We start from the raw sequence: 24,034 nt of genomic DNA, 5'->3' as shown, positions 1-24,034 counted from the left end.
CTACTCCAATCTAAGTGTACTTACCTTCAACTGTTTAATCTATTACAATGTCACTGATCTTTTGCAAGGCTGTCAGTATTTGTCCCAAGCCTCTGTTTCTTCCAGGTGTGGTGCCACTTGAGAGGCAAAACATACTGTACTCCTTATTTTTTGCTGAGGAATAGGCCTTAGCCTTCTATGGCATTCATAACTTCAGAAAAGGATCTTTTTCTTAAGCCAACTAGAACATTATGAACCATTTTTCTCTTGAGCATGAAGATAACAGTTACCACGTAACTGAAAAAGCAGAATTGTGAGCAAAGCTCTCTGTGAACAAACAGCCTGAGAGGCAGAAGAGGAGGGAGGTGTTAAACAGCACGACTGAAACACTCCAAAAACTGCCTTTATCCTGCCCTGTGCCTGATCTTTGGTAGCTGAAGTAGGAAACCTCAGCTTGCTACAAATAGTAAAACTCCAGCAGAGACACAGCTAACTCTGACTAATGAACTTAGTTTTAAGGTCACCCCAGAAGTGAATCACGTGAATATCATTAAGAGCAAAGATAGAAATGCATTCATTCTGCCCTTAGCAGTTGAATTTACAGCCATATATTCTTCATACTCTGGCTAATTGCAGTTATAAAATGGTACTGAACAGATGCATGCTGCCAGAATATTTTCCAGTTTTCCTTAATTATCAGATGGCAGTATGGCCTTCTGACACCCACTAATGCCTCCTTCAGCTCCACATGGTTCAAAAGATTATTAGATTAGACTGATCAGCGACTATACTGCAAGCAAGCCAGGATTTTCTGTCATGGAAAATTCATAGGTTATTTTTGGGTTTCTTTTTTCATTGGTCCAGCTAGAGGGAAAAGGAGGGTCCTCCACGATACATGGCCAAAGCAACCGGCAGCACGTCACAGGCAGTCTCTGCAGAGCCCAGAGATGCCCCAGTGCTACCTGTTTGCCAGCTCATAGCTTTAAGGAGCTATGTTTGCCCAAGTGCTGAGGATAAAAGGAGCACATTAGTAAATCTGAGTAACTAAAGCTAAATAGAGTATTGTTCATACCTTCTAAACTAGAAGACTATCTGGGGCACACAGGAAGCTCATTTGCTGGTGCTGTAGTTCTTAGTAATTAGGCCAGAATAAAACATCTACAGTTGTTGTTGCCAAGTGTCATTTTTAATCATATTTTGTAGATGAAAAAGAACAAAATTCCTGAGCAAATTTTTTGTAACTTACTTATTCAAAATCTCAGCCTTAGGATTACTATGATTAGGAGATGATTTTATATTGTTTAATGAAAACTACTTCTGCTGCTTTGGTGAAAACTTTGCCATGTTTTTTGCAAACATCAGAGATCAAAATTTAAAAAAACCAATAAACCTATCAAAATCTTGATTTAAACCAATTTATCTTTTTTGATAGTTTGAGCTCACAATAAGAGCAGATAACCCTAAGCATTTAAACCATACACTACAATTATGCAACAATGTAATGAGTTTAAAAAAAAAAGTCTAAATGAAAGATATATCCAGACATTTCTACTAAAACAATGAAAATTTTATTTATCTGCTGGAAAACAATACATAAAAGTGTTCATGATTTTTGTTAATTTGAGTTTTTGTTTCCTTTTTATAAGTATCATGAAAAAAACCATCTTACAAAATAATGTTACGTTAATAAAAACATCTACAAAACAAAAAATTATAGTTAAAAAAATTATTTGTTGCTTTAAAATTAATTACCTAAAGTCCCATAAAATGAGACAGATACAATTATACAGTTACCTAGTATGTACTTGCTATAAGGAACAATACTTACAGAACAGAAAATCCTGTAAGCTGGATCACCTGTCTAATGAGCCTCTTTGCTGAAACACTGAGTACTCTTAAATATAATGTATTGACATTTGCTTTGTGTTAGCCATGTTAAGATGTGCCACGATGAAGTGACAATTGTTTACTCTCACAGCCTTCAGTGAGATTCCAAAACTGCCAGATTACAGTCCAAAGCCTTTCCAAACTGTGACACTTTCAAAGGAAAACGTTAATATTTTACACCACTCTGAAGTCATAACACTTGTTCAGACTTTGAGAGCAGATTTTCACATATTTGGCAAATGAAATACATAGCCAAAAAGTGACTCTTTGATGATAAGATGATCAACTGTGATCAACAGATAAATCAGTTTGTTGGTAAATCAGGTCTTTCACAAGGACAAAACATCTTTGGAGGAGATCATATAAAATGAGCATTTTATTTTACGTAATACTTTAACTGATATGTTTTGAATTTTAAGTTAGCTACAAGTCTACACCAAAGGAATCACCCTACTCCTACTGACCTTCACAAAAACTCAGTAACTCTGTCACATTGTTTACTGTCACTTTAGATGGTGACAATTAATGAAAAATAACTCATCTAAGTCTCCAAAAATAATGCTCTTGAACATTAAACAATACCCTATATTTAAATCCGTTTTTAAGTTTCTACATGACACAGAAATATTTACTGTGCTGTTACTGTCACTCAGCAAGTCAGCATCATACTTACCTTCCCAAGCGTTCCCACTACTGCTGGTCTGATCTCCTGCTAGGTGAGGAGTCCAGTGGGAAGCAGCACAACTGAAGTGACATCTTAATGAAGCACTTCTTAGGCAGCACACAGACTCGAGTCAATCACTCATCCAACATACACTTATTTCATTGGGGAGGGCTGATATGGATTAATCCTTTTGAGTTTAAATGCCTAGATCTTAATTTACTTAGGAAAAAGGAGAATGGCAGCTTAAAGAATAAACTATATGGCAGAAGGGTCTGTTCCATAGATTTACCACACCAAAAAAAAAAAAAAAAAAAAAAAAATCAGGAGGGAAAGCACAAAGAAATTTTGGAATGCAAGCAAAATATGTACTTCTGTTATTACAGACAATTTCTACTTTCCCCAAGGCAGTCAGTCTATCAGACAGATGTTCACTAAAAAGCCCAGCGTGGCTGACCCAGTAGCTGTCTTTCACACAGCACAAGGGCTGCCATTTCAGGGTGCAAGCCACCTTATGAAAACAAACACAACAAGAATGCCAGAAGTAGGGATTTGCTCTGGCATGACAAAAACAAGTCTTGTGTTGCTGCCAAGCTTCTCTTGGAAGCAGTTTTGGTAGGAGGTGACCAAAGCACCTTGCCCATGGTGAAGAGGCCAATCTCAGGTTTGAGTTTCAAGCAGAATGGTCAAAGATTCTGGAAATTTTAAGGAGTGCACACATTAGTTATAACTATTTTTTTAATCTCTGGTAATAGCAGAATAATGAAATCCCTTTTGAGAGATCAAAGACATATAAATGTCAATTATTAAGATGAACAAGGTATAAGCTTTTAGAAGAATTTGTCCAGTAGGTCTCGTACTAGTGAAGTAGTTACCTCTACATGCAACTCTAGGCAAGTGACAACTAACTCTTCTAAAAAAGAAGGGGATTATTGATGTGATTTAAATGATAACACTCTTTTTTAAAAAAATAATTATTGATAAAATCTGAATTTATGTGCTTCTAATATTTTATAATTTGGGATGTGAAAAATATTTTGCCCCATACAATTAAATACTCAGCCACAATTAAGTGGCTGATAAGGGTGATAAGTAAAATGAAATATATCTTTATATTCAGTTATTTCACATTGAACAGATCATATTACCTGGAAAGGGAGGAGGAAATCCTCACTAGCTTCAGTTAAATAAATCTTCATTCTATAAATCTAGGTTGTAAGGACTAGAAACATTGCAGAAAAAAACTAATCAGCTCAATGGAAAATTATAACATCATACTAGTTTACATTGCCTTACCTTTAAGATATGAAAGAAAGAATTTAATTTCCCTTTCTAAGGTGATAAATTAGTGCAAAGAGAAGCAGTAGAACATGTGCAAACACAATGGGAGAAGAGGAGATGTGACATTAGAAGAAGAGCTTGATAAATCAGCAACACAATAACATTCCAAACTGTAAAAATTCTGGAAAATAAAACCTATCAGAGACCACCTGGTTTGAAAGAAACGAGTGGGTCCTGAATCTTTGACAGAAATGAACTCTTGAAATCACATTCAAATAAACAGAATCTTGCTGATAACATGACTTAGTATTTCAGCTTTTCTAAATGTCAGTGGTTTTAATCAGTCTATTCAAGCACTGATTATTAACAAGATGAAAGGATGAATACACTAATTGAACAAAAGTGGGAAATACTGGATCCAGATTTTTTTTTCCCCTCTAGTGACTATTATTATTAAGGAAACATCTGCCAAGAGAGCCCTGCAAGTGGGTTGATAATCCTTTTCCCACCAAAAGCATGCATGGAGAAGCACACATTCTGCTTTATGCATAATTTATTTCTGAGGCTTAGTAATACCAGTCTCTCTGATGAGCTATTGTGATGCAGTACCTTTATTCTCCTTGGACACCTGTATGTAATAGCAGTAACCAAGTACACATCTCCACATCAAGTTACAATTAGAAGTAGCATATAAAATAATCATATAAATAATAAGGCCAGGGCTAACATTTAGCACTCCCTGCATTTGACCAGATGAATCAAAGCTGAAATAATTAGTAATTTTATCACAAATATTATACATCAGAGAATAGAGAAACCATCCTTACTGTTTCAGTTTCAAGCCCTTTTTGAATGATTTAGCAACAACAATTAAAAACCTTGATAAAGAAACCAGCAATGCAGAATGGGTTTTGTCAGTAACCTAATCCTGATCCATATTGATCTGACCAAAGTCAGTTGTTATTTTCATTGTTAATATTGCTTTACAAATCACACTGCTATCACCAGTTGACTGTTCCTTGAATGTCAGCCTGAAAATCAGACACCTTCCACAGAAGGTCTTCAAACCTAGGCTGTAGGCTGAACAGCAATTGCAGTTGCTCAGCTCAGTATCTTTTGCCAGAACTACATTTACAATTTATTGCTTCCTTATTCTCTGCCACAGTACAGTGGAGCCTTGCCCAGGGATAGTTGTTTGTTGGGATTAGATTCAGTTGCTTGCTGGTAGTCCTGTCCTACATTTATTTAATCTGTTTATGTAGACCTGGTGATTTTTGGAGCTTTTAAGGAAACAGTTAACATGGACGTGAAGTATTTCAGACATTATGATGAATGCTAGGAAAGTATTTTATTTAATTAATTACTGCAATAAGAAGGGCAGAACATTACACAGAGACTTCACATGAAGTCTTACATATAAGAGTATGCCTAAACTTTTCACTTTAGGTATTTCCATATAGCAGGCTGTTAAGCTGATGTCTAGTCTAATGACAAAATCCTCAGAGAGTAGTGAAAGCTCTAGGTACTGGGAAAATACTCACCAAGGAACAAAGAAGTGATAAATAGTGCTCCACTGCATACAGATTTAATTTACTTGCTTTCCAAAAAAAGATGGAAAAAGGACAAAGAACATGAATTCCCATTCTCCCTCCTCCATTGCACCGATTTCTATAGTAAGCAACACAATGGGGAAAGTGGACATTTAGCAGAACTTTTATCAATATCCTCTTACATAAACTCTATTCCAGTTTTCATCAGTACAGAACACAGAATCAGATGGAAAATTGTAGCTTCTAATAAGACTCTCAGAAAACAATAACTTCCTGAAAACTGAAGCAATGGTAGCTGGTAAGAGTTTTTCAGATTTTCATTGAAGAAATATTAGAATAAAAGAACCTACATAATTTCAACAGTTAGAATTTTCAAATGTAGTTTAAATGACATTTTAAATGCACACTGCACAATTTTAGTACAGAATTTTAGACTGCAAGGGATGTTTAAACATCACTGTGGCTACAAGTTTTTTTTTAAAGAGTAAATTCCAGACTGTAGATTTTTATTTAGGAAAATAGATTCCAGGAATTTTAACTTTCATTCAGAAATTATAAACTGGAAAAGTCTTGATGATACACTGATACTAGTGGTTAATATAGCTCTGAGAGTTTCCTCCACAGCTACTAGCCTCAAGAATAACACTCTTCTAGAAATACTGGGGAGCAAGAAAAAAGTAAGGAAAAAATATTTTTAAAAGTAGCAGTTGCAGATAAACAAAGAAACAGTAATTGCTGCTACACAAATAATAAAACTAGGTTCCAAAATAATCTATAATCTGCCATTTCTCCAAATGACTAAATACTGTATTTTACATTATCAGTATTAGTAGGCTTATTCATAGAAAAAACATGAATAAGTGCTTGCAGGACTAGGATCTGACAAGATTATATTTAGAAATTAAATAGATTTTAGTAGTACATGGTTTCTTTTCCCACTTTTTTTCCCTCTTGTACGGGTGTACGTAATCTGCTTTTAGGTTTCTGGCTTGCCTGTTGTCCTTACCACCATTTACTGTTTCCATTCTTTACTGTCTTGTTTAATCATCACACCAATATTCAGGGTGACACAGAATTTTAATCTGTGCCACTTCATTCCAGCCCAGTTGACTAAGCAACAGAGGCAGAGATAAAAGGCACGAGTGCTGAGATCCACATTCTTACAGTGCAGAGGAGCAGTGTCCTGTGTCCAAAGGTCAGGCACCTGCATGAGTGCCTAGGGAAACGTGGCTTGGAGCACTCAGCCTCTCGGTGCTACTGCAGCAGCCCTGCAGATGAGCAGCCCTAAGCACACCCTGACACTGAGTGAAACTACTTAGTCCAGCTCACAGGACCCCCGAGCACCATCTGAGCTGCATTTCCCATCACCACCGCTGTCAGCTTGTGAGGTCACAGCTCTCTGCTCCTGAAGCATCAGGGATCACTCATGTGCACTTCCATGGGATCCTTTGGTCTGCCCGCAGGACAGCTGAGATGGAACTGCAGTCACACCAGCCTCCTGGGGGAACAGCTCACAAACATCCACAGAGCACATGAGCCCCCAGAACAGTGATCATGCCTCAGAATTAAACAACAGAGGGAATAAAAGTACAATTAACATGCTCTTGTCCTCTCAGACCTGCTGGTCCAATGCAAAGTCACTCAGTGTCTTAAAATAAGTACAATGACCAGCAGAGGCATGTGGTAAATTAACAATGAAAGCTAAGAAAGAGAGAGGCCTGAGTGTGGAAGAATCATGCAACTATAAAGTGAGAGGACTTCTCAAGTAGGGAAGTGAACAGAAAAAAAAAAAAAGAGTAAAAAAAAAAAAAGTAACAGCAGCTTTAGCAGAAATCTTGGAAGTGCTGTATCTGACACTGAATTTGACATTTAGGTTGTACCTATCTGCATAAATTTCTTCCCCTGACCCAAGTTCTGCAAGATGGGCTCTGCTCATCTAAGCCTCCTTTCACCAATATGAATCAGCTGCATCGGCAGGAGGATAACGGAAGGTCTCCAGGCCCACTATCTTCATTAACAATTAGTGACGCTCTTTGCACACGGGGTAACATGCCTGCTTCTCCTCTTGGGGGTCAAGAGACATAAAAGTGCAACACAATGAGATAAGAAAGAAACAATGAGATGCTTATCCCATGCTTAAGAAAAGCAAGAAATGAAACCAGGTGTTTCAGGTGCTGTTTCCCTGGAGGGTCTATACAACGCTAGGTTGTGTGAGCATCCTCACAGCCCAATGAAGTTGTTATGGGCACTCTCATGTGGAATCTTCTAGCACCATGGTAGCTGGGCAAATTTGATGGTATGGTGAGAAGTCAGTAGATGGGGCTTTGCAACTGGGAAGTAAAATTCCCAGTAAGAATGGGGAGCAGAAGATCTCTCTGCTGATTGTTAGAAGTACTTATTATAAACAAGAAGAAAGCCTGAATTACATGCTCAGTAAATGCTCACAGAAACGGCACAACAAATCCATGTAGCATTCTACCTGTGACAAATGAAAGCATTTCTACAATAACTATACTAATATGATCTCACTGTTGACTCCAGAGACTCCCATGAAAAAGCACTGTTTAAAATTAAGCACTTTATGTACCACACCTATGTTTTACCAGCAAAACCAATCACCTTATGATTCACTAAATTTAGCTTATTTCTTAGGATAACAGGGTCTTCTTGAACTTCCTAATATACCAACAGTATCCTGCTCTCTCTTACATTCATCAGGGCTGATACATGAGTTTTAACTCTACATTAAATTGGCATGCAGCACAGTTTACACCTTCCTTAGTGTGACTGTCATTTCAGTCTTGGAAATTTGCACTTCAGAACATTGTTTTCACAACAATAGATACTTTAAATTGAAATGGTCTAGAAAATCTTGTGTCCAAAATAACACTGATAACAAAACCCAGATGTACTTGGTCTTTCTGAACCATTAAAATCCTACTTAACAAACCACATAAAATACGGTTCTTGTTTTTTCTCTAGGAATGACTCTAGAAAGACTAACATTTTACAAAGTCAGTTAGTAGAACACATTGCAATACACGCTGAAAAACAAAGATAAAACCCAGTTATATTTTGTAAAGTTTCTTTAAGTATTTTAGGTCCTTGCCAATTTACCAGCCTTTAAAGAGGCCAGCAGAATTTTACTGAAATGACAAACATATATTTTGCAGAATAAAAATAACTATCTCTGAATGAAATATAGCAATAGGTTCCCGAAAGCATTAATCTGAAATGGTTCAAGTAATTGAAACACACGTGGGCTGTTTTACATGCAAGTGACACAGCCCTAGCACAGTGGAAACACGCAAGAGAATTATCCTCCGAGAGGATTTTATTTCAACCCAGAAACAACGCTAAGCAAACTTCACAAACAAATGCATAAAGAGCCAGAGCTCATAGTAACAAAAACAAAGCTCAGAGTTGAGTGTCCCCTCGCGTACTCTCTCTGCAGTTCACACCTGCCCATAAGCCCTTGTTTTATTCTTTTTTCTCCTGAACGCTCGGGACTCGCTGCCCAGGTGGGGCCACACGCTCCCGCTCAGCGCCCGCCTCGCGTCCCTCCGGGGCTCTCCGCGGCACCTTCCGTACTCTACACACGCCAACGGCTCGCAAAAGAAACGTAACGCAAAGCAACATGTGCTCAGAAAGTAACAACAACAGCAAAAGAGAAAAGCTCTATCTTACACACGCTGCTCACCACTACCTGTGCGGAGGAGCGCCGAGCGCGCTCACCTGCCGAACGCGCCCGCCCGTCGGCTCCGCTCGCCCTCGGCCCGGCCCCGCTCCCGCCGGCCCCGGCACACGGCAGCAGCCGAGAGCGGCCCCGGCCCCGCTCCCGCCGGCCCCGGCACACGGCAGCAGCCGAGAGCGGCCCCGGCCCCGCTCCCGCCGGCCCCGGCACACGGCAGCAGCCGAGAGCGGCCCCGGCCCCGCTCCCGCCGGCCCCGGCACACGGCAGCAGCCGAGAGCGGCCCCGGCCCCGCTCCCGCCGGCCCCGGCACACGGCAGCAGCCGAGAGCGGCCCCGGCCCCGCTCGCTGCCCACCTGCCCCGCGGCCGCGTCCCGCAGCGCCGGCGCCCGCCGGGTCCCGCCGCCACCTGCTGCCGCGGGCCAGCCCGGGCGGGCGGGGCGATGGCGGGGGCGGGCCGGGGGCGTTGGGGCCGGTCCCGGCGGCCGGCGGAGCTGTCCTGCACCTGACACCCGGGTGCGTCCCGCCGGGGCGGGCAGGCGGCGGGCGGAGAGGGAGCTGCACCGAGCGCTCCCTTGGCAGCGAAGTTTCTCCTCACAGCGCGGGCGCTCCCCTCCTCGCTTAAGCCACTTCCAGCGCTGCGGCGCTTCCTGTCGCGCATCCCGTACTCCGCCAGGCGCCCGCCGGGACCGTGTGGCCCCTCAGTGCTGCTGCCGAACCGGCCGAGGCCGGGCGGGGTGCGCTCGGCCCCGCTGGGTGTTACCTGTCCGTGCAGCGCTCCGCGCAGCAGAGCCCCGCCGGGGCGGCGCGGGGTCCGCGGGAGCCATCGGGGACCGACTCGGAACCGCCGCGGCCGCTCCGCGCCCGGGGACGAAGCGGTTAAAGCCGAGCAGCGCCGGGGGAGGAGGTTTGGGCCCCGCCGGCCGCCGTCCCGCCGCGCCCGCCCCGCGCCGCCCGCCCCGCGCCGCCCGCCTGATTCAAAGCGGCGCCATGGCGGAGCAGGGCCTGGGCATGGCCTCCATGATCCCCGCGCTGCGGGAGCTCGCCGGGTAGGCCGGGCCCGGCGGCCGCCGTGCAGGGCGTGTGTGTGCGGGGCTGGCTGCGCTGGGGAGGCGCGCCCGGCAGGTGTGGCGGGGAGGGGGACAAGGAGGTGTGCGAGGTGTCCTGCGGCCGGGCCCGCGCCTTCACCTGAGCTGGGCCCTTCTCCCGCCACCTGCCCGGTGCTCCTCTCTCCCTCCCGGGTGGCGCTGGCACATCCCGGCGTGAGCGGCCTGGTGCCTCAGAGTGCCCGGTCCGAGGCTGCGTGTGCTGTGAGCGCTCGCTGAGAGCCACGCGAGCTGCAGCATGTGGGCCTCTGCAGTGTTAATGGCAGCACGGGCACTGTAGCTTTGTACAGCAATAAACAGCGAGCTGATGTGGAGGTACAATTGTATACCGAAGATGTGACCCTACGAGACCTGATTGCTGTGGGACAGGCCAGTCACTAAAACAAGAAAATTGAAAAAAAACCCCAACCACGCCTTCCCCCACCTTCAAACCACTATACACCACCAAGAAAACAATTTATGTTTATTTTTGAAGACTTCTAGAAGAAAATGAGTGTTTAACATTAAACTGTTGAGATAGACTTCCAAGTTATTATTTTGTACTTTACAATTGGTAACATCAATATATCATTCTAATTGCAGTGCTAGTCCAGAAGAATACAACACAGTTGTGCAGAAACCAAGACAAATACTTTGCCAATTCATTGACAGAATTCTTACAGATGTAGATGTTGGTAAGCATTGCAATCCTCTAATATAAAACTGTCTGCTTTATACTTTAAATAATTCCTGCCAAAAATAAAAGTTAAGACACTATTAAGAAAGTTTTAGTTGAATACAATGCCATTTTATTACCTAGTTTTTAATAAAGTCAGTGATGAAGTATTTCGCATTGGGATGTGAAGTTCCCTTGTAAATAAACCATACACACAGACCCCCAAGGAAGGAGGGGTGAGTGTAGTGCAGGGTTGTATGGAAACGAATGCTCACAACATTGAAAAGCAGGAGTGTCATGTAATGTCACTGCTATGAGTAACAGAGCTTGCAATTCTTAATATTCACATGTGTCTTTCAGAACTAAAATCTTGTCTGAATCTCAGATAGTTTCCTTCTTGTTCTAACTAACACTGGATAGGATCCCTGCAGGATCTGGATAAATCTGATATGAGTCAGATACCTGTTTCAATGGAGCAGCATTAGATATGTTCAGTGTTTTGTTAAACTTTCTGCTTCAGTAAGCTGACTTTGCCATTTAAAACCTTTTATATTCTGGGCATTTGAAACAATTCCCAGCATTGTTTCTTTATCAAGACTGTAAACCTAGGGAAATGTTAAGTATTTGCTGTTCTTCACTCAATACACAGTTGGATAGAATTTTAACTGAATGTTAATGCGTTTGGGGTTAATAATATTTAATGAGTAATTCATACTTTTCTTCATACAGTTTGGAGTCACAGAGAGGGTTACAATATGCATACAATTATCTTCATAGATTAATAAACATATTTGCAGTAAATATTTTGAAAGGTTTAATACCACATCATAATATTTTATATTTTTTATTTTCTCATAAAGTGTAAGCGCAATTTTATGTGGTTTATTGTCATGCTGATTTCTTCTTTTTTTTTTTTTTTAAGTTGCCTTGGAACTGATTAAGAAATCAGATTCACAGCCAAGTTCTGTGATGTTGCTGGATTTTATTCAACATATCATGAAGTCTTCCCCACTTATGTTTGTAAATGTGGATGGAAATCAGGAGGAAACTGAATGCAGTTGCATTGGTGAGTTTGTTGAAAATGTTTATGTTGAAGCTTGGTATTTTCAAGATTTAAATTTGCAACAGAACGGGAAAAAAGGCAGATATGTAAGTTGATCATTATAAATTTATAAGTTAATATGATGATAGACTTTGAATATTGTGAATGGATTAACACTTGTGATAATGGAAATTTCTCGGGACAGATTTTGACATTATCCATTACCATTGCATAGATATATCATTATATACTGTTGATGAGATATGGTGTACATGTACTCATTGCCTGAGGGTGTTTTTTGGACAGAGGAAAATCTCTAGAAATTCCACTGTAAAGTGTGTGTCTTACATTCCCAACCCCCATGTTCTTCCCCCTCTTTTTTTTCCTCTTTTTCAATGAGATCTGCTGAATAAATATCCCAGTGAAGACTCTGTTTACGATGCCTACATGCATTTCTCTCAATGTGTTTAGTTTTAGTGGTAAGCAATCTGCTCTTAGGGAGGTTCTCAGTTGGAGAGTTTAGTTTTTATCTTAATAATAAAGATTCTCTTTTATTGTCCTAGAATTTAGTAACTGGATCATAACAAGGCTTCTTCGTATTGCTGCAGCTCCAAGCTGCAACACATTGCACAAGAACATTTGTGATGTCATCTGCTCTTTACTTTTTCTGTTTAAAATGAAGAATGGCTCCATTTTTGAAGCACTAACTAAAGACTTGCTACAGCTTTTTCAAGACTTAATCATCTTGCATGAAAGAGATACACAGAAGCATCTCTGGGGAGATGGACTCGTCTGGCCAGTGACTGTACAGAGATTTTCCAGCAATATAAGTGACAAAGTGGGATATTTAAGATTGGCACCATTACAGCTGATGAGTATGCCAAATATAGAATATTTGGAAGTTGTATTGATGTCTATTCTGACAAATATTGTTGCAGATATCTTTTTTTTTGTAAGACAAGATATTATTCTCTGGGGGATAGGCTGCTCACTGTTAGAGTATGGCAGTCCAAAAGTTAAAACTTTGGCAATGAAGTTTTTGGTGAAGTTAATTCATTTAGGAGGACCTCCAGAACAGCTGGCCAGTGTTTTCTTCACGGTCTTTTTGGAAATTCTACATTCAGCACTTGAAATGGATACTGAGGAATCGGAACTCTTTGGAGAACCACTCTTACTGTTGGTGAGGACATTGCTGCCTTTTGAAGCAGATTCTTACAAAAATATTGAACCTGTCTACTTGAATATGCTGCTAGAGAAGCTCTGCTCATGGTTTGAAGGGGATGTTTTTAGGTGCCTTCAGTCTGAAAAGCTGAAAACTGCTTTTTGCCATATACTGCAGTATTTTCTGGAGTTTGTTCCGACTGGCTATGAATCTGCCTTACAAATAAGAAAAGCCCGTATCACTGCCATATGTAGAATTTTTGTGAATGTGCTTGGAACTCAGGAAGAACAAGAGGTAGGTTTATTTTAAAAACTGAATTTATTGTATGAATAGATCATATACAAAAACCTATACCTATGCAAAGACGAAAATCTAGGAAATTTAATTTTTAGTTTCACGTTTAGGTTGATACTCCTTTTTTCTCAACTGTTTCACATGTTTGTATAGGTCAGGGTTCTTAAATCTGTTGGATGTAGCTGAACTCCTGTTTTTCAGATGTATTAAACTGTAAGCTATGCAGGCACAACTGTCTGTCCATAATCATGATACAAGATGGGAGTAAAGCCCAGAGTGCACTCATATGAGGGCAGCTTTGCAAGTAGTGTGCAGTAGTTTGAGATGCTCTTCCTTTCCAACCATTTGCTCTTAGTCATGTTTGTTAGAGACAGGTAGACAGAAAAGATTAAATTAAAATTGAGTCAATGGTTTATGTTGGCAGGGACCTTTAAAGGCCAACTAGTCCAACTCCCTGCAATAAGCAGGGACAGCTTCAACTAGATCAGGGTTCAGAGCCCCTCCCAACCTGACCTTGAGTGTTTCCAGGGATGGGGCATCTACGACTTCTGGACAACATGTGCCAGTGTGTCACCACCCTCCTAATAAAAAATTTCTTCGTGATACTCAACCTAAGTAAACACTGTTTTAGTTAAGAAGCATAACAAGGTTTTGATAATGAGTTGTTGATATGCTGAGTGCCTCTATTCCATATATTCATCTGTATATCCTACCTGTTTGTTGAACGTTGTGTGTCTCTGTGATGGTTTTGTTAGCAAGGTATTACAGCAGGAACTGGAAAAGAGCTGAAGAAGCTGCATCCTCTCTGGTAGCAGCACAGGAAACTTCATTGCTCATAAGAGCTTTCATCTTGTAATTAAGTTTTCTGAATGGAAAAGTATTTATGAGCTTTTTTTTACCATGATATTTTGCAACTTAATATTTTAAATCAGAAGCGATAATGCCGAATCTTTAAGTAAGGCAGAGCATACATCATGGTACCTCTGTTGTTTGTCCATCCCAGTATTTGGTGAGTCCACTGTATACAGCATTAAAAACAGAAGCAGAAGAAATCTTTGAGGAGATTCAGCAGAACCAGCTGGAGAGCTCAGATACTGATGGGTGGAGCAGCAGCAATGATGAAGTTCCAGAGAAAAGACGACGACTGAGCCTACCCACAAAACACCAAAAGAAATCACCTGCACCTTTAATGTATGACACTTAGTAACTACTTTTATAATAATTTGAATAATGAATGACAACTTCTTGAGGCAGTTTCTTCTTAACAGATTGAAAGAGCTTCAGGGGGAAAAAACTAAATTTTGAGGGATCAAAATCTACTGGTGATTTTTAAGCCAAACTTTAATTAAAGAGAATGTTTTGAATGTGTTCAATGAAAATTATGTTCATTTTTTCACACTGAAAACAATGCTGAGAGCATCCATAGTGTGACAGAATTGTGTGTGGCTGTGCTGTTGCACTGGATGTACTTAAAGCAGGTCTAGTTAAGACAAGTTATGCTCAGGTGAACAAAACCAGTTCTCTCAGCCTCTGCTTGTGCTGTGCGCCGTGATTATCTTGGACTTGTGCCAGCAGTTGATCTCTTTCTTGTCTTTGGACACTCAGAATTGGCTTGGGCATGCTGTGCTTCAGGGGTCGGCTTGTGATCAGCCTTCACTCTGTGTGCAGCCCAGGGTGTAGTTGACCTTCTTTGAAAGAAGGTCACACTTGCTCTAATATTCCACTTTTCTACCAGCCTGCTGCGTCATTTTCTCCAAAGTTGCTCATTCATTAGTCAGCTCTGTCTGTTCTATTACATCAGGGTTTGTTGGGGTTTTTTTTGCCAGTTGCAGGATTTGTCTTCTTCATGAAGATCTTGTCAGCCTATTTTTGTAGACAGTTGAAGTCTTGTGAACATGCAACCCACTTTTCTCCACAGAGCTGCCTGTCTCATTTGAAAGGAATCGAATGAATGAATTGCCTGTCATAAATACATGCTGGCTGTTTCCAGTCTCCTTCTTGTCCCTCATGCAGGTAGAAATGAGTTCAAGGAAGACTTTTTCCATAATCTTCCTAGGGATGAGATTAGGCTGACAGGCCTGTAGTTCCTTGGATTCTCTTTTTTTTGCCTTTCTCAATGATGGGCATAACGTTTACTGTTTTATAGTTGCCAAGACCTTCCAAGGACTGTAGAGTTATGCATTTATAGCCTTTCAGATAAGTCTTATATGAGTCATACTAAAATTCAGAGTTAGGATATTTTCCTTCCAAAAAACACATTTAAGCTAAAGCTTCATTTGGTATTTTCCTAATCCTGTATCAAATATGGATTAGTTCTGGTTTTGCTATGATTATCTTTTCTGAAATAAAGTATATGTTGGAAAATAATTAATAAGGTCAAATTGCAGACTTAGCCCTGTAAACATGAAACTGAAGAGTGCTCTGTGGAATGCCATCACTAAGAAAGCTGCATCCTTAATATCTGTCCTTGAGGAAGAAGTTCTGCCAGGGGATGTTCTTCAGACTGTGGAAGGGATTGCTGTAATTCTGCGATTGGCTGCTCTGTGCATAGTTCATTGTTCTCCCCCAACAGATTCCACCAGGTAAAAGTACCAAGGGGAAGCTGTGGGACCAAGAGTTTCATGTAACTCATTACAATTTGTGTAATTAATGCTTGTCTGTGTATCAGGATCAATATTGGGTGGGTCCTGTACATTTTGAAGAAGTACATTTTTATACTGACTTGGCTTACAAGCAGTTAATATTAAATGTTGTTTGTTGCATTTGTTGCATTGATGTGATTTCTGTTTTAACAGTAAAGAACGTGGAGTGTCTCATCCATGTAACTCTGATACGTGTAAGAATACTCCAAGCTCCTTGGATTCAATGGTGAATATTCAATTCAAGTGGATTTCCTCTGATCTTACCACAAGAGTAGTGAGAGTCTGCGGAAACCTGTTAGAGGCTGCTACGCAGATTGTTAATCTAGAACAAGTGATTGACAGAATGGTAAAAATCTTTGATGCTTTGCTATATGCACAAGGTAAGAAACCCTTAAAGGTTGTCTTTAAGTTGAAAAGTCTTCACACAAATCCAGAGATACCAAAGTTACGTTCATTCTGCTACTCATGTGTTGCATCTATTTAATGAGATTTTTTTAGGTCTTTCTAGGAGATTTTTAGGTTATTAGGTTATTATAGGAGATTTAGGTTATGATTTAGCACTATATGATTTGTTATTACATGCCTAAGAAGTAGGATATCAACATGTGGGAATAATGTTATGAATCTTTTTTGATAGAAAAAGTAATAGTTTATAGTAAATTAAGAACATAAAATGTTTTATAAACTCTATAGAGCTGAAAAAGTATATTTTTGTTGTTGTTTTGTTGTTTTTTCCCCCTAGTGAAAATTCCACTGGATGATCAGATTCTTGATGACTTATGTGGATTGCTGTCTCTACCCTGGATTTACAGCCATCCTGATGAGTCTTCTTTTAAGCCGTCTATCTGGGGATTTGGTCCTGTAGTTTTGAGTCAAAAAGCTGCACAGAGTTTTTGTAAGTATGTTAAAGTATATAAAGCCTAGTTCCACTTCGGAATGATTATTCTAAAGTAAATTTATTTTATTTGCCTTCTCATGATAAGTGATGGTATTAAAAGTTTAAATCAAGTAATTGCTTGCTTTTTTTTTTTCTCTTTAGCACCCCGAACTCAGTCATACTGTGTGTTTCTTTTAACTCTCTTCCCAAGAAGCATTCATCTGGATTGGAGAAAATCAGTTTATCACTGGGCATTACAAAGTCACCATGAAATAATTCGGGCTACTTGTGTTAAAGGATTCTCTCTCCTGCTTCATCCTGTACAGTCCTGCAGCATGATTCCCGGAGCTCTTTTGTATGTATTTATGCAGCTTTTCTGTCTTTGTGCAAAAAGAAAAATGGTCAAATAATAAATGGAGTATAAGCACAAAATAAATGTTTATTTCATATGAAATTAGCTAGATCTTAATTTCAGAAATCAGAATAGGTGCCCATGATGATGTCTGTGTGACAGAATACTGTTCACTTACCATCTCAGTATAGAAGGTCCTTTGCTAGCTGAAGACCCCAATTTAAATTAGGGAGGGAAGGGAGATATCTCTGTCAGTGAAATCCATCTTGTATCCATATGTCTCTTAAAATCTTTGCAGCTTCTCTGCCTTTTTCATATATATCTTGGTGTCTTCTGTCGTTTTGTGTTAGTCTTCAGTTTCTTCTTTACTGCATGCCAGCCTCACCATGCCCAGTGCTACTTCAAACATTTAACAGAACATGAGGGTGATCTGAAAAGGAAAAAGATGATTTAGTGAGACAGATCCTTAACCTGTCCTGATAGTACTCTCAATGTAGTTAGAGAACTAAGACAATGTAGAAAAACAGATTTCTAGGTAAATGATTTATTAAAATGATTTCATTTTTCTTTCCATTTCAGAAATCAAATCAAAGATGAATCTGAGCTAGTCAAGGAGGCTTGTGCTGCTATAGTTGGGAAGTTGTCTTGTTGTCTTTCTGGTCCATTCCATGTACAGCCTTTCTTAGCAGACTCTGCAATTAAGGATGTTACTCATGATATTTTGTGTAGCAGCCTTACTGTGACTTCTGCTCATGGAAGAACCTCTTCTCTGCAAGCCAGTGTTTTCAAGCCCTTTTTCATTCTACTTGAGGGCAAAGCACCCAGTTCAGTAAAGCTAGGTATGTGGCTTTACCTTTAGTAACATTTTACACTTCCATCTGAGGTACTAAGTCACTATATCTGTACGTTTCCCCATTCCTTTTATTCTATGTTGGATTTTAATAATTCTACTCATGTTTGAAGTGTTGTATTTCAATTGATATCACTGCTGATATTTAATGTTGTCAGTGGCTTAAATTTGGTCTAGGGCTACATCTAAAAATATAATACTTGATAAAATCTGAATTTTAAATATTTTCTCAGGTTTTACAAGATTTATTCTTTTGGTTGAAAAAATAAAGTGTACTTCATGGTTTATTTGCCTCACTCTTTTGTGCACTTCAGTAGATTTTCAAAAAGTACTAAAAGTATGTTTTTTTTTTCCTCCTCCAACCATGCCATCCAGCATTTATAGAAAATATACCTCATCTTTGCAAACACCTGGATTTTAATACTGATGAGTCTAGTGTGAAGACTCTTGTTGGGTCTTTATTAAGTCTAATGGAAGATCCAGACAAAGATGTAAGAGTGGCTTTCAGTAACTGCATCAAGAACATACTAGAATCCTTAGACTCTGAAGAAGGATTTGTAAAAGAGGTGAATTCATGTTTATTTTTGTGTTTTGTTCCTAACTTACTATGGTTTTTGTTTATGGTTTTGTAGTGTCAAATGTTAACATTAATTTGTTTTTGTTTTCCTGTGTACCAGCTGTTTGTTTCAAGGATGAAAGAAGCCTACACAAATGCCAAAATGTCAAGAAATAATGAGCTTAAAGATACCTTGATTGTCACTACAGGAGATATTGGAAGGTATTTTTGATAGCATCTTGAAAACTGCTAAGTTGTGTCAGTTTGCAATACAAAGTGCCTTTTCTTTAAGTGTAAGATTAAATTACTTATATTGAAGTCATCCTTTCCCCGAGTCCATTGCAATTGTACAGAGCTGTTGATTCCTGTGCGACATTCCTCATTTTCTTCTGCCCTGTCATAGGAAATACAGATAAGCCATGCAAATACAAGCATGACACATTTTGCATGATGTCAATTGCATGTTCTTAAGTCATTTTATAAATGCAACAATTCAGTTTTACTTTTTAATCCTTTTTATTCTACTTACTTTGTAAGGGCATCCAAAGGAGAATTGGTACCATTTGCCCTCTTGCACTTGTTGCACTGTTTGTTGTCCAAGTCACCTTCGGTGGCCGGAGCAGCGTACACGGAAATCCGGGCCCTGGCAGCAGCCAAGGCCATAAAACTCCAGGCTTTTTTCAGTCAGTACAAGAAGCCAATCTGTCAGGTAAAAAGAGTGTGGTTTAGAAAGTGCATATATTTGGGTTCTTTGTGTATAGTTTGAAAATGGAAGTCAAGGTCAAAATTGCGGTATTGCTCTAAGTGAAATCTAATAGGACAAGAAATAAATTGTTTTAAGGAAAAACTCTAAAACATTCAGGAACTAATGGGAAATCTTTAACTTTTTTGTGATCTCTCCTCAATAATGTTGCTTCTCTGCTTTATTTCCTAGATGATTCATTCTGAAATAGAGGCTCTTGCATTCTGTAGTACTATTGCTGCAAGACACTATGGTTTAAAATTGTAATTGAAGTCAGCCTTGCACAGGCATAATTCTGCCATGATTGATTTAGGTTTTTCGTAATATCCATTATCTAATGACAAGAAGTTCTGTTTAAAAAGAAAATTGTCAAAAGCAGATCTTTGTAATTTTGAATATTTTTTTAGTAATGCAATATTTGAATCCAGAGTTGCAAATTTGAATGTAATTATTAAGTGGGTAATCCAGTTCTGTTGCAAAGTAATAATCATAGATCTATGTGCAATAAATGAGAGAGGAAAATGATGCATAGAAAGACCAGTGAAACTTCTGTGTTTAATTTTAGGGCGTGAACAGGGAGGAAAATAATACTAAATACCTATTTCTTCATGTTTAGTTTCTAGTGGAATCCCTGCACTCCAGCCAGATGGTGGTGTTGAGTGCTCCATGCCAGGGCAATGAACTGCAGAAAGAAACAGTTGCTCACCAGAGAGAAATGGCTCTGGACATGTTATCTGAGATTGCCAGTGTATTCGATTTTCCAGATCTAAATCGCTTTCTCTCAGTAAGTTGGTCAGTCCTTTTGATATTTTGTGTTTGTGCTTGTGAATTTCAATTTTAATCCACACTTTCTCTTGGGAATGCTGCAAGTGAGAGTGCAAGTGCAGAAGAACAGTTTTATCAAGGAGTTAGAGGGATGGCTACAGTGCCAACTCAGGTATGATGGATAAGGAGCTAAAGTTTAGAATCCTCATTAAGTATGTCTGTATTGATGATTTGGTGCACTTGGAGGCATCCTTTGTAAGGTGTGATTTTGCGTGGTGTCAGCTTTCTTATTTCAGAAGAAAGTTACCATTCTGTGGATACAGATCTTTTTGATCTGTTAGATATCTGTTTTACTGGAACTCTAAAATTCCGGTAAATTGTTCCAGTAGCTTCAGAATCATATTTGTGTTTTGCTTGTTGGTAGATGGGAAGTGCCCAACTGTTAAGCCAGCAGTGTTCTAGCTGAATCATAGGCTGGGTGAGTGTTGTGTGTGGGAATGTTGGCTTTTTGGTTTCTTTGGGTATTTTTAAGATTTCCTTTTGTGGAGAATCTGGGTTGATACAAAAATGCTAGCCTACTTTTTGTTTACATATTTCTTAGTATGGATTAGATGAAGCAGCTCCTGAAGTAAATATTTCTATCTGCATATTTACTAGATATATTAATCTTATTAAATATTTTCTCTGTTCATACCTATGGTCATAATTATGACCAGACACATGTTGTGGTACTGACACAAATGGAACTTAGCCTAACCCTGGGGTTTTGGAGGGTTTGTTTGTTTGTTTTTTCCATTAACTGTAGTTCTTTGTTTACCAGCGGACTCTGCAAGTTTTGCTTCCAGACCTTGCAGCCAAAGCCAGTCCTGCAGCCTCCACACTTATCAGAACCATAGCAAAACAACTGAATGTGAACCGAAGGGAGATTTTAATCAATAACTTCAAATACATCTTCTCTCACTTGGTCTGTTCCTGCACCAAGGATGAGCTGGAGCGGGCACTGCATTACCTCAAGGTAAATTGGCATTTTCTCTGTTACAACTGCACATTAGGAGCAGCAGTTGATGCATAGTGAGCTTTCTGCTTTATTTAAATTAAGGTATTGCAAAGCAGAGGTTGGGAAATTGCATATGGAAAATTTTTTTTCTTATTGTTTATAATCACTTCCATTGGCAATGAGGAAAGTTTCCAAGATATTTTATGAACTTAGCAAATTCTAATAGCTTGGTTTGTCTAACATTGAGCTCTTTGAAAGCTTTTACTTTGGCTTCTATAACAAACCAACCAGAGCCCATTGCCTCTTGTCTCTCAGTGCCGTAATTACATTGTGATTGAATGAAGGCTTTGTGTTTGACTGTAGAATGAGACTGAGATAGAGCTGGGCAGCTTGCTGAGACAGGACTACCAGGGCCTGCATAACGAATTACTGCTGCGGCTCGGGGAGCACTACCAGCAAGTCTTCAATGGTCTGTCCATATTGGCTTCATTTGCCTCTCAGGATGATCCCTATCAGGGACCCAGGGAAATAACCTCACCAGAGCAAATGGTAAGGACATCAAAATATTCATGCTCAGTTTTTTCAAGAACTTCTTTTTAGCCATTGTGAGAGTGAAGACAATTTGCCATACTCAGCATCACTTATTTCAGGCAAAAAGTGGAAGAAAGGCTAATATTCTTATTAAGTGTTTCTGTAACAGAGAGGTCCATACCAAGTATGCATAAAACCAAATCAAAACAGAAAGTGCACTAACAAACCAACAGCACACATGTAAATCCTAACATCCTACAAAACAGCAAGACCCACAGCCTAATAGGGATGTCTATCAATAGCACTGATATTTCTTAAGTAGTTATGTATTTGGAATTCTTCTCATATGTATCTTAGAATTAGCATTTCATACCTGCTTTTTAATTTCTTAGGCTTTGGAATGTGTTAATTTTAAGATTATTTGGGGTTTTAACTTTTTTTTCCTCTCTGCAGGCTGATTATCTGCAACCTAAATTGCTTGGTATCTTGGCTTTTTTTAACATGCAGTTACTGAGTTCCAGTGTTGGCATTGAGGATAAAAAAATGGTGTGTAAACTTAATTTTGAATATTAAAACAAAAATAAACAAGGACTGTTATAATATTCCCCAGACTTGTGTGATCATCCAACATCCATGGGAGTCTCAAAGATACTAGGGTCCCAAAATGATTCTTTAAAACTGATGGTCTCACTGTGAGTAGGACCTCTGTGTAAGCTCAAAAGTTCTTGATTTCTTTAAAAGTGTATTGCATATTTCAGTCAGACATGGTCTGTGCAACAAGTCAATCAATCAGGAATTATAGGGGAGAAATCCAAGTGTATGATTTTTAGTGTGTGAAACAAACACCAGTGGGAGGATGAGGGCATATGGGAGAAAACTGGAATTACTGCGTGGGGTTATATAAGGACACCAAGGGGGAAAGGTAAAGAAAAAAGATGGAAATCCAAGAGATTAGTTTCGGTTCTCACAGAACAGCTCCTTTAAGCTTTGCCCTAGAGTGCATTTAGAGAAATTAGAGCTCACAGCTTGAGACAAACTGAAAATCCTACTGAAGCAGTGCTTCTAACCACAAGACTGGCCTTTTAGCCTCCTCCAAGATGGAGTGTAGATCACTTCTGCAGGAGGTTTTCAATGCTATAATGTACATAACCTTTGTGTTGACAGACTGCATTTTCTCTGGTGGTTTTTTTTTATTTTCAGATATTCATGTTAAGATGTTCTCATTTTCATAGCCCCCTTTCTTCATGCTTTCTGAATTTCTTAACTTATATAGCATTGCTATTGCTGCACCTGCTATTGTTTCTTTTTTTCTGTTTTTTGTTCGTGGTGAGTTTCTCCTTGCATGACCTTTTCTCAAGCTCAGGTTTATTCCTGTGTTACTGATCTGTCATGCTGGACATTTTAGTGCCTTGTTTGGTGTAGTGTTACTGTGACTGAAATATCTCCTGCATCTCAGTATTTCTCTTCTGTCTTTCATTGACAACCAAGCTATTACCTGATCCCTAATACTTGCCAGTCGCTTCTGTGAGCAGCTATGTATCAACTCTGTTGAGTTTTTTGGTTTGATTTTTCTTTTAAGTGCAAGTTTGTGTATTTCCTCTATTTTTCCTAAGCCTTCTCATTTCAGCTCAGGACATATAGTTAATCATGTCTTATAATAGACATCTGTAATCATTAACTCCTTGGTGTCCACAGTTTTTCCCTCATGATCTGTCAACAGCCTAGATAATGTAGGGTTGTATGACAATCTTATCATTAAAGATTCACCCCCTTTTTTTTCTAAACCCAAATTCTTTATTAAAACATCAGACTAATTTTGATGTCTTAGGGTATGATTTTTTAAGCAAGGGTAGCCTGATTTTAATAGAAAATGTAACTCTTACATGTTTTCCTGAGTATCTAATACACTAAAATTACTTTCATCTGTCTAGGCTTTAAACAGCCTGAGGTCTTTAATGATGCTCATGGGTCCCAAACACATCAGTTCTGTCAGAGTGAAGATGATGACCACGCTGAGAACAGCTCTGAGATACAAGGATGACTTCCCAGAACTGTGTTGCAGGTGAACTGATGGTGTACCCAAACAGTGACATCCCTGCTATTTCTGTCCTTTAATATACTGTTTGGTTTTGTTCTGGACAGTAATCTAACCCACAGTGCTGAAATAGTTTAAAGTGCTTCTTATGACTCACCTGAAATGTTTCCTGCAGAGAAAATAATCGATTGTATTGTTTTGTTGCCTTTTCTTGTTTAGAGCCTGGGATTGCTTTGTTCGAAGTCTCGACCATTCCTACCTTGGCTCCTTGCTCAGCCATGTGATAGTAGTGTTATTGCCCCTCATACATATCCAACCCAAGGAAACCACAGCAATATTCCACTTCCTCATAGTGGAGAACAGGTACTGCACAAAGTAT

General features: G+C 39.6%; 2 protein-coding genes across 8 annotated transcripts in view; one reads left to right on the top strand and one right to left on the bottom strand.

The window, feature by feature from the left end:
- PLS1 (plastin 1) overlaps window positions 1-9,968 on the bottom strand; it is a 43,402-nt gene extending 33,434 nt beyond the window's left edge. For 2 of the 6 annotated variants that reach the window (XR_014957202.1, XM_085587142.1), the window contains exon 1: window positions 9,406-9,540. The gene's annotated coding sequence lies outside the window, so the exon portion shown is untranslated. The other 4 variants (XM_085587144.1, XM_021536934.4, XM_085587146.1 and 1 more) reach the window with 4 other exon arrangements.
- A 27-nt stretch (window positions 9,969-9,995) lies between these two features.
- Window positions 9,996-24,034, top strand: part of ATR (ATR checkpoint kinase) — a 39,596-nt gene continuing 25,557 nt past the window's right edge. For both annotated transcript variants that reach the window (XM_085587136.1, XM_031505647.3), the window contains exons 1-19: window positions 9,996-10,098; window positions 10,738-10,829; window positions 11,733-11,876; window positions 12,416-13,308; window positions 14,312-14,499; window positions 15,696-15,890; window positions 16,104-16,330; window positions 16,693-16,845; window positions 16,990-17,182; window positions 17,759-18,018; window positions 18,405-18,595; window positions 18,707-18,807; window positions 19,123-19,294; window positions 19,944-20,111; window positions 20,913-21,107; window positions 21,453-21,638; window positions 22,074-22,166; window positions 23,552-23,682; window positions 23,875-24,018. In XM_085587136.1, coding sequence (XP_085443262.1) covers window positions 10,040-10,098; window positions 10,738-10,829; window positions 11,733-11,876; window positions 12,416-13,308; window positions 14,312-14,499; window positions 15,696-15,890; window positions 16,104-16,330; window positions 16,693-16,845; window positions 16,990-17,182; window positions 17,759-18,018; window positions 18,405-18,595; window positions 18,707-18,807; window positions 19,123-19,294; window positions 19,944-20,111; window positions 20,913-21,107; window positions 21,453-21,638; window positions 22,074-22,166; window positions 23,552-23,682; window positions 23,875-24,018 — 3,785 coding nt within the window. In that variant the 5' untranslated portion in view covers window positions 9,996-10,039. The remainder of the gene's footprint in view (window positions 10,099-10,737; window positions 10,830-11,732; window positions 11,877-12,415; window positions 13,309-14,311; window positions 14,500-15,695; window positions 15,891-16,103; window positions 16,331-16,692; window positions 16,846-16,989; window positions 17,183-17,758; window positions 18,019-18,404; window positions 18,596-18,706; window positions 18,808-19,122; window positions 19,295-19,943; window positions 20,112-20,912; window positions 21,108-21,452; window positions 21,639-22,073; window positions 22,167-23,551; window positions 23,683-23,874; window positions 24,019-24,034) is intronic.

The sequence above is a fragment of the Lonchura striata genome, chromosome 9 (genome assembly GCF_050655825.1).
Source record: "Lonchura striata isolate lonStrDom1 chromosome 9, ASM5065582v1, whole genome shotgun sequence".
NCBI lineage: Eukaryota > Metazoa > Chordata > Aves > Passeriformes > Estrildidae > Lonchura > Lonchura striata.
The sequence above is the reverse complement of the archived record's forward strand: the minus strand, read 5'-3'. Positions and strand labels throughout refer to the sequence as shown.